General features: G+C 37.1%; 1 protein-coding gene across 2 annotated transcripts in view; it reads left to right on the plus strand.

Moving 5' to 3' along the window:
• LOC150092319 (oxysterol-binding protein-related protein 11-like) overlaps nucleotides 1-18,447 on the plus strand; it is a 375,890-nt gene that overhangs the window by 14,307 nt on the left and 343,136 nt on the right. The window contains exon 2 of one of the 2 annotated variants that reach the window (XM_090415180.1): nucleotides 3,068-3,099. The exons of the other annotated variant lie outside the window; for it this stretch is intronic. Coding sequence (XP_090271306.1) covers nucleotides 3,068-3,099 — 32 coding nt within the window. The remainder of the gene's footprint in view (nucleotides 1-3,067; nucleotides 3,100-18,447) is intronic. 2 annotated transcript variants of the gene reach the window in all.

Raw genomic sequence — 18,447 nt, forward strand, 5'->3', positions numbered from 1 at the left:
CACCATTTGACTACTTGTATATAGAAAATATGATTTTAGATATGATTTTGAAAATATGATATGAGTGATGACAAGCAGCCATCCCTGGAAGTTACAAAAGGAAGCTGTGAGCAAGAGGATGAGGAGTGGTTTCTTTGCATGGAGGGTGGTTGAACCGTGGAATGCATTGCCTGATAGTGATAAGAGCAAGAACGGTCAGTGAGCTTAAGGAGTGGTATGATAGACTTGGTGTTTCCTAGGAGAGACCTCCTGCAATGAGTCTTGATAGACTTTGTGTTTCTTAGGAAGTACCTCCCATGATGAGTCTTTTGACTCCATGGAGGCCTGAATAATAATAATAATAATAATAATAATAATAATTTCTTTATTAATTCAATCTTGGTATTTTCCTGCATTTGACTCCCATCGAAGAGACCTCAGTGCTATGACATGGACAGTTGCTTTTACCAACAGCCTAGAAAAGCAGTGAAGCAGTGTAGACTAAACTACACCCATGCATATTCTAGATTAGCACATTCTCACTGCTAAAATGCACTAAATAAATAAAACTAAATAAATATGAAAAACAATTCAAACTGAACTAATGAACATTACATCTAAGGAAATTTCAGCACTTAAAAAGTTATATAAAGAACAAAGAAATTATTGTAACAAAAGCTGACAGGGAAATGCAACTGTTATTATGGACCAAGAAGATTTCTATAGAAAAATGAATAATCTCCTTACATGGAGACATGTAAGGAGATTATTAACATGGAGGCCTGCTACTTATCAAATTATAGAATGATATCCTACAAAATCCCAAAAGAAAAAAAAAGTATATAAATTATTTAAAAAAAAAGTTACATCTTGGTCCCAAAGATTAAACTTTGTCATGTCAAACCACACCAGATATATAGGGTCCTTAAAATTTATAAATGCGATTGTAACATAATGCAGAACTTGCGAGCAGTGAGAATGGGGGAGGAACCAATGACTGTGAGTGAGCAGGAGATATATGAAGAATTGAGTAAACTTAAAGTCAACAAGGCCACGAGACTTGACGGTATATGGTATATTATTATTATTACCACCCAAGACTTCATGGAGTCAAAGACTCATCTGGGAGGTCCTTTTATCACACACACACACAGCTCATCATACCGTGCTTTGAACACATTCAAACTCCCTGTACAAACTCCTATATTACTGCATTTCTTGAGCGATTGTTCCAAGGCGTTAACAACAGCTTTAATTTACATTTTTAACATCAATCTTAGATTAGCCCAAGTCCCAAAGATGTAGAAAGGTGGCAAAATCGTTTTTCTTCATAATGGGGGGGGGGGGTCAATAAGATTGAGGCTTCAAATTATAGGCCAATCAGCTTGTTTGAAGTTATGGTCAAGGTGTTGGAGAAGTGAGGACAAGAATTCAGAACTGAGTTGAAAGCAGCAGAATTTTCTTTAATGGGATTTGCTAAAGGAAGATCGTGTTTAAGCAATCTGCTTACTTTTTATAACGAGGTGACAAATACATTGGACAAGGGGGATGCGTATACAGTAGTGCAGTATCACAGTAGTAGCATATACAGTAGTGCAAAGGCTTTCAACAGATTGTCATATCACAAACTAATAGTTTAATTGGAACAGATGGGATTAGATTGTAGATTAGTAGATACACAACCTGCTGATAGGTATCTGCAGGTTGTTTATGAGGGGGGGGGGAGTGATATCCCAGAAGAGAAAAGGCACTAGTGACATGCCTCAGGGTTTTGTTTTGGGGTCATCGTTGTTTAATTTGTATGTAAATGGCATTGGAAAGGGCTTAAATGGTGATAAAGTTGTTTGCAGATGATGCAAAATTGGAGAGAGTTATGAGAAGCAGAGCAGATATTGTAGCATTGCAAGAGGACTAAATAGACTGTCTGAATTGGCATGTGTGGGGGGGGGGGGATGTCAGTTTAATGTTGCAAAGTGTAAGGTTTTAAAATTTGGGAAGTGAAGATGGGATGCAGAGTATAGAATTGGTGGAGCTATTTTAGAGGAGGTAGAGGAGATGAAAGATCTGGGGATGATGGTGGATAGGCACTTGAAATTTCATGGACATTTTGCTAAAATTGTACATTGCATTCTACATTTTAGATATGCACTGTCAAACACTGTTCTTTGAAGCTTCCCAGTATCATTGTCATTTATGCTACTAGTTTGTTTTCTGTAGCCATTGCTCTAGTTTATACAATTTTCATATGATATTCTGTTGAATGTATCGGCAAAGTCTGGTGATATCATAGTATACACAGTCTCTTTATTTGGCTCACTCAACTTTATCATACAATGAGAGCAGATTATGACTAGACAGGATCTGCCTCTTTCTCTCTCTTTTATAGATCCATGCTATTCTTTGTGGAGTATGTATTCCCCCCCCCCCCTTCTAACAAGGAGGAGTGTAATACAATGCCACTATATGGTATTGTATTACTCATTCACACCATATTGTCTGCATTATTTATGAAGCAACTATTACAGATTTTTTTTCCCTCTAATATTTGAGCTTCTTTCTCTCAGAAACTTTTAGCTCTTCTCAAGGCATTCTTCATTTCCCTTACTCACTTTGTTAATCTCTGATTAGAGAAATGTAAATTCAGGAGATAGGAGACCAAATAGTAAAAAGACCAAATCATTGATACTTACATCAGCGTAAACTTAGCAGATAAATATCGTGGATATGTTTCACAAGGCGTCTTGTGTGTGTGTGTGTGTGTGTGTGTGTGTGTGTGTGTGTGTGTGTGTGTGTGTGTGTGTGTGTGTGTGTGTGTGTGTGTGTGAAGGAGAGATATGTGTGAAGTTCTTACTAGACAGGTATTGTGAATGAAGTTGTCACATAGAAAGTGATGAGTAAGCAGAATGATTTCTGGAGAAGATAATGTGAATAAGTTATGGTAAGATATAACAAGTAGATATTCCACAGTGAATTATAAGGCTTTGAGGTGGTTCATTTTGTGGTTGACCTGATAATAATCCTAAAACTGTGTGTGTGCATTTGTGTGATATTTATATTTCAACTGATATACATTCTTTGTTATATATAGGATGTTGACACCCAAGAAGAAATAAGATTAAGGTAAGTTATATATAGTAAAACCAATAATAAAATGCAACATACTAAACTATTGTCTCTTAAATCAGTATTTCAGTTACTTAAAATATTAAATTAGCATAGTTAAGGGGATTATTATTGAGTAGTTAGTTTAATTTTATCATAGTATGATATAATGGCTATATAGAATCAAGTTGTCATGGAAAGGCTTAGATGCTTGTTATACATTCTTACTAAATTATTTTAATACACTTCCAATATTTCGGCAACGTCACGTTGCCATAATCACAAGAACTTAAATACAAGACACGTGCATGCAAGCACAACACACAGTAAATGAGGAACGAAGCAGGAAGCTATTCTTTCTCCTAAAAGTCCTGATGGTGTCCCTTAGCGGGCAATGTTGATATTCTTGGCCGATTGGGCTGAAGGTCTTCTGATGTAGGTTTCCCAAATTTGGGTCAGTCTCATGCAACCAAATTTGTTTAGGTTTGGATTGTTTCTTAGTGCTGAGGCTGATTCCATGAATAGCCTTTCGTATTTGAATTTATTACGGTGTATTATCGCGTCTTTCTCCACCATATTCTATGGCGGGAATCCAGTGCATGGTCTGCAAGACCAGAGTTGCTGTAATGGTGAAACCAGATGTAGTCCTTGTGTTCTGAAATTCTGATATTAGCTGTCCTGCCTGTTTGGCCAAAGTAGGACAGCTTACAGCTGCAAGGGACTTGGTATACACCAGGTAGGTCTAGGGGGGGGGGGGAGGTTGGTCTTTAGTGGAGCAGATAAGGGATGCCAGTTTTTTATAATCTATAACAAGAAGTTAAGTCGTGTTTTTTTAGGATTTTTATAATTTTTTCTGAGGTGCCTCGGATATAGGGAATGGTGATGGATTTAGAGTAATCCTTGTTGCGAAGGGAGGGGGGGGGTAGTGGTTTATTGTTTCCATATGTTTTGGAATTTTTTTTGTGGCTGGGTAGCTATTGGCTAAGCAAGTGTTAAGAATGTGGTTTAGTTCTGTGGTTGGGCATTGTCATTTGAACAGATAAGTTTAGCCCTGTTGTGTAGTGTCTTAATGACTCCATATTGTTGTGGGGGGGGGGGGATTGTTGGTGAATGTATCTGCCTGTATGGGTGGGTTTTCTATAAACTGAGAAAACCAAGGTTCATCAGACTGGCGGGTCACTAGTGTGTCTAAGAAAGGAAGGCAGTTGTTTTTTTTCTTCTTCCAGGGTGAACTTGATTCTGGGGTGTTGGTTGTTTAAGTGTGTTAAGAAGGAGAGGAGTGCATCGGAGCCATGTGGCCAAATAGCGAACACATCATCAACATAGTGAAGCCATATGGTTGGTTTTTGTGGGGCAGAGTTTAAGGCTTTCTCTTCAAAAGTCTCCATAAAGAAGTCGGCCAAGGGTGGGGAAAGTGGTGAACCCATGGCTGTCCCCTCCATTTGTTTGTAGAATTTTTCTTGCCAAACAAAATAGCCTGAGTTCATTGCGAACTGAAATAGGGCTGTGATATCGGGAGGAAATTTAGATTGGATTAGCTCTAAGGATTCTCTGAGTGGGTTTGTGAATAGAGAGGAGACATCAAAACTGACCATTACGTCAGTGTGTTTGAGTGTAAGGTTTTCTATGCTGGCTTTGAAGTGGGCTGAGTTTTTTATGTGTGAAGGTGTGTTGCAAGTATAGTGTGTGAGGACTTTGGCCAAATGTTTAGCTAGTTTATATGTGGGGGAATCAATGCCATCCACTATGGGATATAATGGCATATTTTCTTTATGTATTTTTGGGAGTCCCTATATACGGGGGGCAGGGGCATATGGAGTTAAATGGTTTTAATTTGTTAGTAACTTCTACAGGCCAAGAAGTGGCCTTTTTAAGGAGCCTGTGGAGTTTTCTAATTTGTTAGTTGGTGGTATTGTGCTCAATAGGGAGGTAAGTAGCCTGATCTAACAATAGCGCATTCAGCTTACCAGTGTAATCCTTTTGGTTAAGCAATACTGTGGCATTCCCTTTATCCACTTTGGTGATTACTATTTCCTTGTTTTTCTTTAATTCTTGCAGAGATTTAATTTCCTTATTGGGCATGTTGGTTTTTGGTGCTTTTGCTTTGGTCAGAACACAAGGTACATCCAGTCTAATATCGTTGGCGATATGGTTTGGAAGGTGTCGAATCCTGCATACAATTTGTATCATAATGTCTTCAGCAGGTATTCTTCTGGGCACAATAACGAAGTTGTCGCCACGTGAGAGAGTGTCGAGTGCTTCAGGTTTCAAACAAATTCATGAAAGGTTGACTACCATGTCGGTAGGAAGTTGTGGTTTGGAGTTAGAGTTCTTTTTTAAATTCTCAAATTTTTTGATGTGTCTTTCCTGTACTTTTTTAAATTCTTTCTCCGCAGCAGTGCATGAGATGTCGTATACAATAGATCAAATCTCGTGGTTTAAGGTGCTGGAAAGCTCACTTTTGGAGACTTTTGAAGAAAGCCGTAAACTGTGCCCCACAAAAACCTACCGTATGGCTTCGCTATGTTGATGATGCGTTCACTAATTGGTCACATGGCTCCGAAGCACTCCTCTCCTTCCTAACACACTTAAACAACCAACACCCCAGAATCAAGTTCACCCTGGAAGAAGAAAAAACAACTGCCTTCCTTTCTTAGACACACTAGTCACCTGCCAGCCTGATGGAACCTTGGTTTTCTCAGTTTATAGAAAACCCACCCATACAGGCAGATACATTCACCAACAATCCCACCCCCCTCACAACAATATGGAGCCATTAAGACACTACACAACAGGGCTAAACTTATCTGTTCAAATGACAATGCCCTAACCACAGAACTAAACCACATTCTCAACACTTTCTTAGCCAATGGCTACCCCTCCCCCCCAAAAAAATTCCAAAACATATTGAAACCAATAAACCATAACCTCCCCTTCGCAACAAGGATTACTCTAAATCCATCACCATTCCCTGTATCCAAGGCACCTCTGAAAAAATTACAAAAATCCTAAAAAAACATGACTTAACTTCTTGTTACAGGCCTTATAAAAAATTGGCATCCCTTATCTGCTCCACTAAAGACCAACATCCTCCCCTAGACTTACATGGTGTATACCAAGTCCCTTGCAGCTGTAAGCTGTCCTGCTTTGACCAAACAGGCAGGACAGCTAATATCAGAATTTCAGAACACAAGGACTACATCCGGTTTCACCAATACAGCCACTCTGGTCTTGCAGACCATGCGCTGGATTCCTGCTATAGAATATGATGGAAGAAAGCCATGATAATACACCGTAGTAAATTCAAATGCGAAAGGCTATTCATGGAATCAGCCTCAGCACTAAGAAACAATCCAAACCTAAACAAATTTGGTTGCATGAGACTGCCCCCCCCCCAAATTTGAGAAACCTACATCAGAAGACCTTCAGCCCAATCGGCCAAGAATACCAACATTGCCTGCTAGGGGGCACCATCAGAACTTTTAGGAGAAAGAATAGCTTCCTGCTTTGTTCCTCATTTACTGTGTGTGTTGTGCTTGCGTGCGCGCGTCTTGTATTTAAGTTCCTGTGATAATGCCAACGTGACGTTGCCAAAATATTGGAAGTATATTAAAATTTATTTTAATGTATACTCTATTGTACATTGCAATTTCCTTAAGCTATTTAGTAAGAATAGAATCGAGTGTTTTTTCTTATCGTTAAATAAAAACTCAATCCTATATAGAATTGAGTTATTATTTAATGATACTGCCCTCTAGGATAGGGATTGGAAACTGTTATTGGTCAGTAGCTGTAAGAGTAAGGGGAAAAAATTCTGAGAGATAGTATATCAAATAAAGATATTTGATATATATGTATATTGATTTTATTTTTGTTTTATTCAGTCTACAAAACAAATAATAAAGTGCTCAGAGCAGCTGGCTCCTTGACCTCTGCTGTAGGAAATGCAAGACACTAAAAATAGATCACAATATATTGTTTTAGAGATTGCAATATTGCAGAGTTGGAATATCTCTAGAAAATAGTGAAATATGCCTACATGGAATCTTTATAATAACTTTTTTTTAGGTGAAAATGAGTTAATTGATTGCATGCAGAGGTGGTAAGGCCACTCCCCCTTTCCCAGAATTTTTTTTTTTCCACTTACAAACTGGCCAGAGAATGAATGCACGTATAGATATTTTTGCTGCTAATATTTATGATAGATATTTTAGAGTTCATCCTATTGTATCATAACATTGGTTTAAGAAAAACCATATCTTGCAAGTTATGACAAGCCAATGAGTCTAACACATTAATTAAAGATGGGGTTGAAAGGGAAAGTTGGCAACATAATACTTACTCTCTATACCGATTGTTTTTTGATCCACCATGACATGTAATGAATGGCCAGTGAAGAAACTGACACAGTTATAAATGGCAGAAGGCAGACTGTTATATGGTTCTTTGGTAAGCAGGCCTCTATGCCATATCTGATGAAATGCCCTGGATGTGGCAAGATTGACCATACACATTTCTCCAATCCATTCCACTGTTTGTGTGCAAAGGTAAGTAGGGTTGGCTAAGAATTTTAAGTGGCAAAATCCATGTTGATTATTATAGATTAATTGGGGGGTTTACAAGAAGAAGCATGCTTTTGATGATCTTCTACGTTGTTTTTGAGAGGGATTGAAGCAAGAGAAATGGGACCATAGTTTGATGGATGACATTTATAGTATTAGCTAAATATAGGCTTACTTCAGTTCAGAGCAAATATAATGGTTTATACACATGACATGGGATTCATATTAATTCTGGTGTGCAAATATTAAATACAGTTGGAAGGATACTGTCTTGACCAGGAGACTTATTGGTATTTAAGGATTCTTCTGATGTCTTTATGGCAGAATATCAGAGGAGGCATATAGTGACTGTTTTTTTGGTACAGTGGGAGATAGTTTTTAACTTGATTGTCTGTGCATGAACTGGAGGAGAGGACTGATGCCATGGATTATCCCATAGGTTCTCAACTTGTTTTACCTACTGACCCTTTCATATAGGCATTTCTCCCCCCCCCCCATACACACATGCCATCAGAGTTCATCCTCAACCTCCTTATTCCAATGTACAACATAGTTTGGAATATAGATTATTTGACCTCCAAATCTTCTTCCATTTCAATTAACTCTTCCTTTAAAACAAATTCAACTTGAGGTACATTACGGTCAAATGGTTGTAGAATCCATTTTGGTACAATCACATTATGAAGATCTTGAAATCAAATGTTAGCTCAACGTCCCTTTTGGTTTCAAGTGGTTTGAGTACAGTAGCATTATCATCTGAAATGGTATTTTGTTCCATAAATGACAGGCACAACAAGTTAGCAGTGGTTAAAAGTCTCTTTTATTTAAAATGGTAAAAAAAAAAAGGTTTGCTTTGGATTGAAAACCCCAAATCACATTGTCCACACTTGAATCATATTCATATTTCTGACTTGTCTTCTTTGAATATCATTACACTTTAAGTTTATTCCAATTGAGTAAATCAAAATCTCTTTTTGATTCCATTAATTTTGTTTGCTGACAGTTTATGTCAGTTAAAAAATTGTTGCATATCAAAAGAAATAAAAATAAAAATCCAAACTGTGCAAACTACTTGCTTTTGACAGCCAACATTCTTTTATTATTGTTATTATTATTATTACACCCTCCATGGAGTCGACAGACTCCATGGAGGGTGTAATAATGGGAGGTTCATTCAACCGACAACATATTTATCATATAGAATCTTAAAATCCTTAACACTCCTTGCATTAACAACACATTCTGGTAAAGCATGCCATTCACTGACAATTCTCCATGTAAAAAATCTACTCCTCACACCCTTCTTCACCACACTTTTATATAACTTCCAGGAATTACTTCTGGTTCTTGCCCTCTCACCTTCTACTCTTTTTATAATCAATTTTATCAGATTAATCCCTCTGGATTAATCTGATAAAATCCTCTCACTAACTTAAATGTCTCTATCATATCATATCACCTCTCTTCCTCCTATCCACCAAACTCTGCAATCCACATTTCTTCAATCTCTCTCTTCATAGCCAGCATTCCAAACTCCTGATATTGTCTTAGTCGCTCACTCGTCTGGACCCTCTCCAATATTTCCACATTACATTGAAAACCGGGTGCCAGATCTGAGCACAATAGTCCAAGTGTGGTTTGACCCATTCCTTATACAGTGGCACAACGACTTCCTTATCCTTGCACATTAGAATATTTCTTATCATAACAACACTACGATGTGCAGCCTTTGCAACACCAGCAATATGCCCTCTAAACTTCAGTCTACTGTCAATCATCACTCCCAAATCTCTAATCTCATCCACTTCCTGCAGTATGGCATCATCAATATAGTACACAGCCTTATCTTTCTGCACTCCAAAATGCAACACCTTGCACTTGTTGATATTAAAACTACAACCCCACTCTTTTGTCCGAGTAAAATGTAGCACTGCTGATGCTGAAGGGATTCAGCATCAGCAGTGCTACTTATAATTCTTCCCAACTTTGCATCATCAGCAAATAACTGAGGATCCCCAGTCAGTCCACATGATATATCGTTTACAAACAAGTTAAACAGCAGGAGCCCAAGAACAGAACCCTGGGGCATGTCACTAGTTACCCTTCTTTTTTGAGACTCTACTCCATCATACACAGCCTGCTGGTATCATTCAAAGAGCCAATCTCTGATCCATCTAACCAATATACTTTCTACTTCCATTCTTTGCATTTTGTACACCAACTTATCATGTGGTAATCTTTCAAATCTTTTGCAAAGTCTAAGAATATGACTGTATACGATTCTCCCTTATCTAACACACTTGTCACCTTATTATAAAATGCAAGTAAATTACTAAAACAGGATGTACCCTTTACCGATCTATGCTGACCATCATGAAGAATGCTATATCCATCAACCCAATTCTGTATTCTATTCCCTACCAATCTCTCCAACACCTTGACCACAACTGCAGTTATACAGACTGGCCTATAGTTGGAGACTTCTGTCTTAGAGCCATGCTTGCGAGTGGTACTATTTTGCCTTCTTTCCACTCCTTAGAAACTCTATCCACTGCAAGACTTTCATTAAATAACCAGGTCAAGGGCAAAATCAACTGTGGTGCACATTCTTTAAGAATACGTGGTGATATGTCATCCATTCCCACAGCCTTATTCACGTCTAACCCAACCAACATCTGATACATCTCTGTTCCTTTCACTTTCAATTCTCCTAATATTTGCCTCTCTTCTATATATTGTACTGGATCATTTATACCAATATGATATATGCTGATAAAGTGCTTGTTCAATAATTCCACTATATTCTTTGCAGCTGTTAGTCTGCCATAATTATTCTTCCTCTTGCTTGCCATGTAGCAGAAAAATTCCCTTCAGTTAACCTTGGCCTGACCCAATCTCCTCTCATACTGTACATTTTCTTCTTTACAATGCTCATCACCTTTCTAGCCTATAATAAGTTTAGTTTAATCCTTTGTCCAAGTGTGAGCAGACAAAGTTTGCATCTGAAAGTATCTTCAGGACTGGGGTAAGGTAGTACAACACCGGGCAACTCATTGCAAAGGTGGAGAAAGCTCTCATCACTCTTATCTCAGTATCTCCCATAATGCAAAACACATCTCCTTGCGGATATGTGTAATGCTATGCATTAAGGCAAGGGCCACTATCCATACCGGTTTCAACCTTTATTGAGGTCTCGTCAGTGGGAGCCAGGCCCAGTAGTGGAGACACCAAGATAGAAGCAGTGAGAGGTCATCCCAACCTATAGGAGTTGCCAAAGGGTGTACAACCTTATTAGTAAATTACTCCAGATTCAGAGAAAGATGTTGAGAGTTTATTTTTCACTTGGTTAGACTATAATAAGTTTAGTTTAATCCTTTGTCCAAGTGTGAGCAAACAAAGTTTGCGCCTGAAAGTATCTTCAGGACTTGGGTGGGAGATACTGAGATAGGAGTGATGAGAGCTTTCTCCACATTTGCAACGAGTTGCCCGGTGTTGTACTACCTTACCCCAGTCCTGAAGATACTTTCAGGTACAAACTTTGTTTGCTCACACTTGGATAAAGTATTAAACTAAATTTATTATAGTCTAACCAAGTGAAAAATAAACTTTCAACATCTTTCTCTAAATCCAGAGTAATTTAATAAAAAGGTGGCACACCATTTGGCAACTCCTATAGGTAAAGATGACCTGCCATTGCTTCTGCCTGGTATCTCCACATCTGGGCCTGGCTCCCACTGAAGAAACCTCAATATCCCCACATCTGGGCCTGGCTCCCACTGAAGAAACCTCAATATCCCCACATCTGGGCCTGGCTCCCACTGAAGAGACCTCAATATCCCCACATCTGTGCCTGGCTCCTACTGAAGAGACCTCAATATCCCCACATCTGTGCCTGGCTCCTACTGAAGAGACCTCAATATCTCCACATCTGGGCCTGGCTCCCACTGAAGAGACCTCAATATCTCCACATCTGGGCCTGGCTCCCACTGAAGAGACCTCAATATCTCCACATCTGGGCCTGGCTCTAACTGAAGAGATCTCATTATCTCCATGTCTGGGCCTGGCTCCCACTGAAGAGACCTCAATAAAGGTCGAAATTAGTCTGGGTAGTGGCCCTCCCCTTAATGCATAACATTATACATATCCTTAAGGAGATGTGTTGTGCATTATGGGAGATACTGAGATAGGAGTGATGTTAGCTTGCTCCACCTTTGCAACGAGTTGCCCTGTGTTGTACTACCTTACCTCAGTCCTGAAGATACTTTCAGGTGCAAACTTTGTTTGCTCACACTTGGATAAAGGATTAAACTAAATTTATTATAGTCTAACCAAGTGAAAAATAAACTTTCAATACCATTCTTCAGTGAAGTGAGAACATGCTAGCTGTCTTCCTTCAAAAAAGGATCCTGTTCATTCTCTTCTTTATTACCTTCATTTAATATCCAGATTCTTATCATCTGTTCGTTGGACATGCAAGATGCCACATGGTCATTACAATGCTCAGGGATGTGCCACCAGTCCTCGCCATGTAGTCCTGTTGTATGCTTTTTTGGAGGCTTCAACTCTCTGAAGATCAATCACTCCATACTACTATTTCTTTGGAAAAGAAGAAGCAGTAGACTGTCAATGAGATGAATGGATGGTGTGTGTGTGTGTATGGAGGTAGACTGTCAATACTTTCTATTACTGTTATGAGAAGTCTTCCTTCCATCTTTTCAATGTGTCCAAAGGATTTTAACTTTCTTTCGCCAATATCCTCAGAGAAGATTAAATACCTCCTTTATTTGTTGGGCTAAGTTGGCTGATATTTACAGTGGCGTAGCTAGAGCTTTTGCCTCCCAGAGTGGTTCCTGAGTTTGCTGCCCCTCTCAATACACCAAAAATACTACAAAAAGTCAAAACGATATATAGGGAAATAAATTAAAACAATATTCTTATGTTTATTTTAGTTGTAAGTATAGTTGTTAAAAACTAATTATTAATTAAGTAATAAAAATTACTAAGTTAACATAAATAAAAGAATCATCGAAAAATAAAATTGTGTCTCACTTGAACAGTGCTGCTCCCCCTAGCTACACCACTGGATGTTTACCTATAGCCAGTGGTGAGTTATGGAAATTTTAACAAAGGGCTCGCATTGTCGAGCAGGAAAAAAAAAAAAAAAAAAAGCTGTATTTCACACAAAAACTTTTATTAATACAGCTTGTGTACAAATTCCAATCAAAAAGTATGAGAGGACAATCAACCTCTAAAGGCTATCATTTTTAAACAAATATTTCATGATCTAAACGTGAAATATTTGCACACAATCAACTGTATTAATTTATCTTACATAAGAAAAACATTTTTTAACTATCAAAATATAATAAGAATGAAATCTTCTATAAAACATTTGATTGGCTACTGGTTTTACCATACGATTGGCTACCAAAAGGGAGAAGGGTAAAGATAGCGCATGTGCTTATTTTATGTTCAAACTTGGGTGCATTCGTTATAGAGGAGTTGAAACAATAATTCCAAATAATCTATACACTTCCTAATAGACTAATTTTTGTTAGGTTACCGTATGAGTTCATTGCTTAATGTTTCAAAAAAAAATTTTTTTTTTTTGAAAAAATAAAAAAGTAAACAACTAGAACAAGGGGCTCCCAAATTTGAGAAAAATTTAACAAAGGGCTCGTGCGAGCCCCTTATAGCTCACCACTGCCTATAGCCTTTTCTGACATATGCACCCAGTCTCCTCGACATTAGAAAATCTTGGTGTTCCTGTTGTTTACACTATTACTTATTTCCTCTTCAAAATGCTAACTATGTAGAAATTTCAAATCTTTTTAATCTTAGAGTATTGTTCTCACATATGGGGTAGTGCACGAATATTTTCCCTAAAAATTCTTGCCACTAGGCAGAAGAGGGCAATTTTTCTAATCAATGGATAGACAGATGCGCACATGCACAGACTCATTCTAACCACTATCTTAGTATTACCGGTACTTCTATAGATATTGTGAATACCATTTCGCTGAACTTGCATCCATTATTCTTTCACTTTCTGATAGGCCTGTATAAGCATTAGTGTTAGCTACTCAATGTCATTCATACTCTAAATCAAATACACAGAACCTTCTTCTTCTTCATTCCATCTACCTCTGTTTTCTGTAATAGGTGCTTTCCACCAAATGTTTTTCAGGAATTAAAATTTTCAGCTATTCAAAAGAACATTAGTTGGTTCCTTTTCTCAATACATTCTACTTGTTCCTATTTATGGGAGTGAGAATTGCTTGTCTAACATTTTTTTTTTTTTTTTTTTTTTTTTTAGCATACAGAGTGCTGATATGAATAGGGGTGGGTGGGAAATTCTCATTTCATTTGTTTTATTTCAGTAAAACACACAGTTGACAAAAGTAGTGGAACATCCAAGAAATGCAAAGTCCCATGTCTATAATAGCATTTTTTTTTAATGGCTCCTGCCCTGAAAGGTTGCAAACCTATAATATAGCATGTGTGCTGAGAAGAATACTGAGAAAAATCTAAGAAAGCAAAGCAACATGTAAAAGCAGGCTAATCAAAAGTCATAGGAGACTTAGAGAAAAATTGGAGGATTTTATTTTTTATATTTTTCTGGATAAGGGTGGAGCAGTGATCTCACACTGGATAACAAAATTCGTTTCCCACCTAAAATCTCACTCCCTCTCATTTAGTCCACATAGTAAACTTTCTGAAGTAAACTTTACTTCAGACAAGTTTCATGGGATTTCAAGTTTCAAATGTCATTAATTTATTTCACAAGTGATTTGGAGTGGATAACATATTTGCTCTCTAACCAAGTTCAAATCTCATTGTGGCACAAATGTTTGAAAATGTCTTTAGATGGTTGATAAATTTCATTAATCAGTATGAGACCATCATCACTCTGTTGGAGGACTGGTGCAACTTGAAAAAAAATGCACGTTTGATTTGTATCTAGATTAGGGTTTCCAGATTAGCTAACCCTTAACCCACCCACATTTGAACTCGGGTGGGCTTAACTGGCTACAATCTTTTGTGGATAGAATTATTGTATAAAGTTTAAGTATAGATTAGGACTCTGGGCTGATCAATCCATTGTAGAATTTGCTCTGTAACAGAGGGCATTGTCTTGCACAAACAGATATGGTCCTTCATTGTAGAATTTCATACGTGCAAGAATGTACATTATTCAGGACATGTAGGTATATCTGATTGCACAGTATTGGTGAAATCCAGTGGACTAATTCCATACCACAAAAATATACTCTTACATTGCCCTTTCATCATCATGCTTTAGTTTTGTAGTTGATATAACATTTGCTTGGTTGCCATCAGACTTACCTATCTATCAAACCTACAGCTGCTCAGAGTCCAGTTTCTGACATTTAGATACCATTCATCATTGTCAAACACAAACTCCCAGAAAGGTTTTGTGGACAGCATCTTGCCCCATGGAAATACAGTGTATTCATTACTCTGCACACTGTTTGCACATCCCACTGGTACTTCTGCATACTCTTTAGATTAATGATTTTTTTCTTTTAGGGTGATCAGCATTCATTTTAAAAATTTTATGGAATTTACAACCGTGTTAAAAATCTTTTTTTAATTTTCCCGACGTTTCGATCTTCACATCAAGATCATCATCTGGAGTGTACATAAGTATACAGAACAAGCTGAGTTACATCATTAACTGTAAGCTAGAGAAACAATGATTTGATCACATGTTATTCTACTAGCGTGACCTCTGGTGAAAAAAAAAAATAGAATAAATTTTTACATCAAGCTAAATTCTATTTTTTTACGATGACAGGAATAAACATTCTTTTAGATGGTTTTCTTTCAGAAACAATTGGTGTCCTATTTTTAGTATTACAATTCTTATTTTTGATTTACAATACTGGATTTTCTACAGTCCTGTTTATAGTTGTTCTTGGTGAGGAAGGTCGAATATATACCTTCCATATGTTTGGGATTTTTAAACCATTGTTGTTGTTCAGATTGGGGTGGTTGCTGATAATCTCACAGGCTTCCTTGAATTTCCGTTCATACCATGTTCTAGTGTGATGTAGACAGCTGGTGGTTTTCCAGTCAATTCTGTGTAAGGTATTCAGGGCATGATCAGAAAGGCCAGCTTCACCATAATTATTATATTTAATGTGGCGTTTATGTTCTTTTTGTCTAATAGGAATAGTGCATCCTTTTTCTCCTATATATGGTATGTTGCAATTACAATAAATCCGGTATACTCCAGGGTGAGCTAGTGGAGGGAGTGGGTCTTTGGATGAGTTGAGTAAGTTTTTTAATTTTGCAGGAGGTTTAAAGGTGGCTTTGAGGTTGTACTTTGTAGTACTCTGTTTATTTTGTCTGATATTCCTTTAATGTAGGGAATGGTTATAGTTTTACTGTAGTCTGGTTTGTCTTTGTTTTTTTATTGTGGTTTTGTAGAGAATTTTGTTTATAGTATTTTGGCTGTATCCGTTTTTTTGTAGGTTATTACTGATAATTTTAAACTCGTCTTTCAGTGCCTGTTCACTGGAACAAATCGTCTGAGCTCTGTTTTTTAGCATGTTGATGACACCTAGTTTTTGTGTTGGGTGGTGGTAGGAGTTTATGTATATATATTGTCCCATATGTGTTGGTTTTCGGTAAACAGTGAAGGAAAGATTGCCCGAGGGAAGACGTGTGACAAGTGTATCTAGAAACGGAAGTGTGTTGTGTTTTTCAATTTCAGTTGTGAACTGTTTGTGTTGTTTGTTTAGGTGGCTAAGGAATGTGTCTAATGTCTGGCGGCCATGGGACCAGATCACGAAACCTTAGACCGCGGGACCAGATCGTGAAACCACCAGACATTAGACACATTCCTTAGCTACCTAAACAAACAACACAAACGCATACAGTTCACAATTGAAATTGAAAAACAGAACACACTTCCATTTCTAGCTACACTTGTCACACGTCTTCCCTCGGGCAATCTTTCCTTCACTGTTTACCGAAAACCGACACATACGGCACAATATATACACATAAACTCCTACCACCACCCAACACAAAAACTAGGTGTCATCAATACGCTTAAAAACAGAGCTCAGACGATTTGTTCCAGTGAACAGGCACTGAAAGACGAGTTTAAAATTATCAGTAATAACCTACAAAAAAACGGATACAGCCAAAATACTATAAACAAAATTCTCTACAAAACCACAATAAAAAAACAAAGACAAACCAGACTACAGTAAAACCATAACCATTCCCTACATTAAAGGAATATCAGACAAAATAAACAGAGCACTACAAAGTACAACCTCAAAGCCACCTTTAAACCTCCTGCAAAATTAAAAAACTTACTCAACTCATCCAAAGACCCACTCCCTCCACTAGCTCACCCTGGAGTATACCGGATTTATTGTAATTGCAACATACCATATATAGGAGAAACAGGATGCACTATTCCTATTAGACAAAAAGAACATAAATGCCACATTAAATATAATAATTATGGTGAAGCTGGCCTTTCTGATCATGCCCTGAATACCTTACACAGAATTGACTGGAATACCACCAGCTGTCTACATCACACTAGAACATGGTATGAACGGAAATTCAAGGAAGCCTGTGAGATTATCAGCAACCACCTCAATCTGAACAACAACAATGGTTTAAAAATCCCAAACATATGGAAGGTATATATTCGACCTTCCTCACCAAGAACAACTATAAACAGGACTGTAGAAAATCCAGTATTGTAAATCAAAAATAAGAATTGTAATACTAAAAATAGGACACCAATTGTTTCTGAAAGAAAACCATCTAAAAGAATGTTTATTCCTGTCATCGTAAAAAAATAGAATTTAGCTTGATGTAAAAATTTATTTTATTATTTTTTTTTTTTCACCAGAGGTCACGCTAGTAGAATAATATGTGATCAAATCATTGTTTCTCTAGCTTACAGTTAATGATGTAACTCAGCTTGTTCTGTATACTTATGTATGCTCCAGATGATGATCTTGATGTGAAGATCGAAGCGTCGGGATAATTAAAAAAAGTTTTTTAACACGGTTGTAAATTCCATAAAATTTTTAAAATGAATAGATTAATGATTCCATTTCGGATTTTCTGGTTAGACTGCTTGTGGTCGTTTAGGTTGCAGTTTCGCTTCCTATACATTTTATTGCAATGTTCCATGCACAACTGCACTGTTGAAGTGCACCATCTCAAAAAATATGTCTTATGCACAGCTCTACAATGGTTATCTAACAGCCTGTCTGCATTTCAAGTTAAGTTCTGATCTACATAGATTTTAGTTCCAATTGAATATGATGTTCACTGATAGCTACCCTATATACATCTTCCTGTAACACCATGTCATTTCCTTTGCATCATATGTGCTTCTGCTGGAGTGTTGCATACTTTTGGTAACAAAGCATGAATTACTACTTTAATTTATTTACCGTATTTACTTGAATATAACTCATCCTTGCATATATTTCGCATCCCTGATTTTATTTTATGAAAACAGAAATTAAAAAGTTTCACATATATAAAACTTTAAGAAATAGACAGTGAATGTTGTTATTGCAGTTTCAAATACTGTATTTTGGAATTTTGTTGAAGAGAATCAGCATTTCAACTCAATATACCAGATTCTTGGTAATCCCACTTCAGGTTTTTTTTTTTTTTTTTTTTTTTTTATCATGGTGATCTTATAATTTTTGAGGAATTTCTAGAATATTCCAAAATGATAAAAGCACAAGCAATAATGAAACTGTCTGTTTTAATTTAATTACAGAAGCATTGT

The sequence above is a fragment of the Typopeltis vanoorti genome, chromosome 26 (assembly GCF_054136105.1).
Source record: "Typopeltis vanoorti isolate ZY-2024b chromosome 26, IOZ_Tvanoo_1.0, whole genome shotgun sequence".
In the NCBI taxonomy this organism is placed as follows: Eukaryota; Metazoa; Arthropoda; class Arachnida; order Uropygi; family Thelyphonidae; genus Typopeltis; species Typopeltis vanoorti.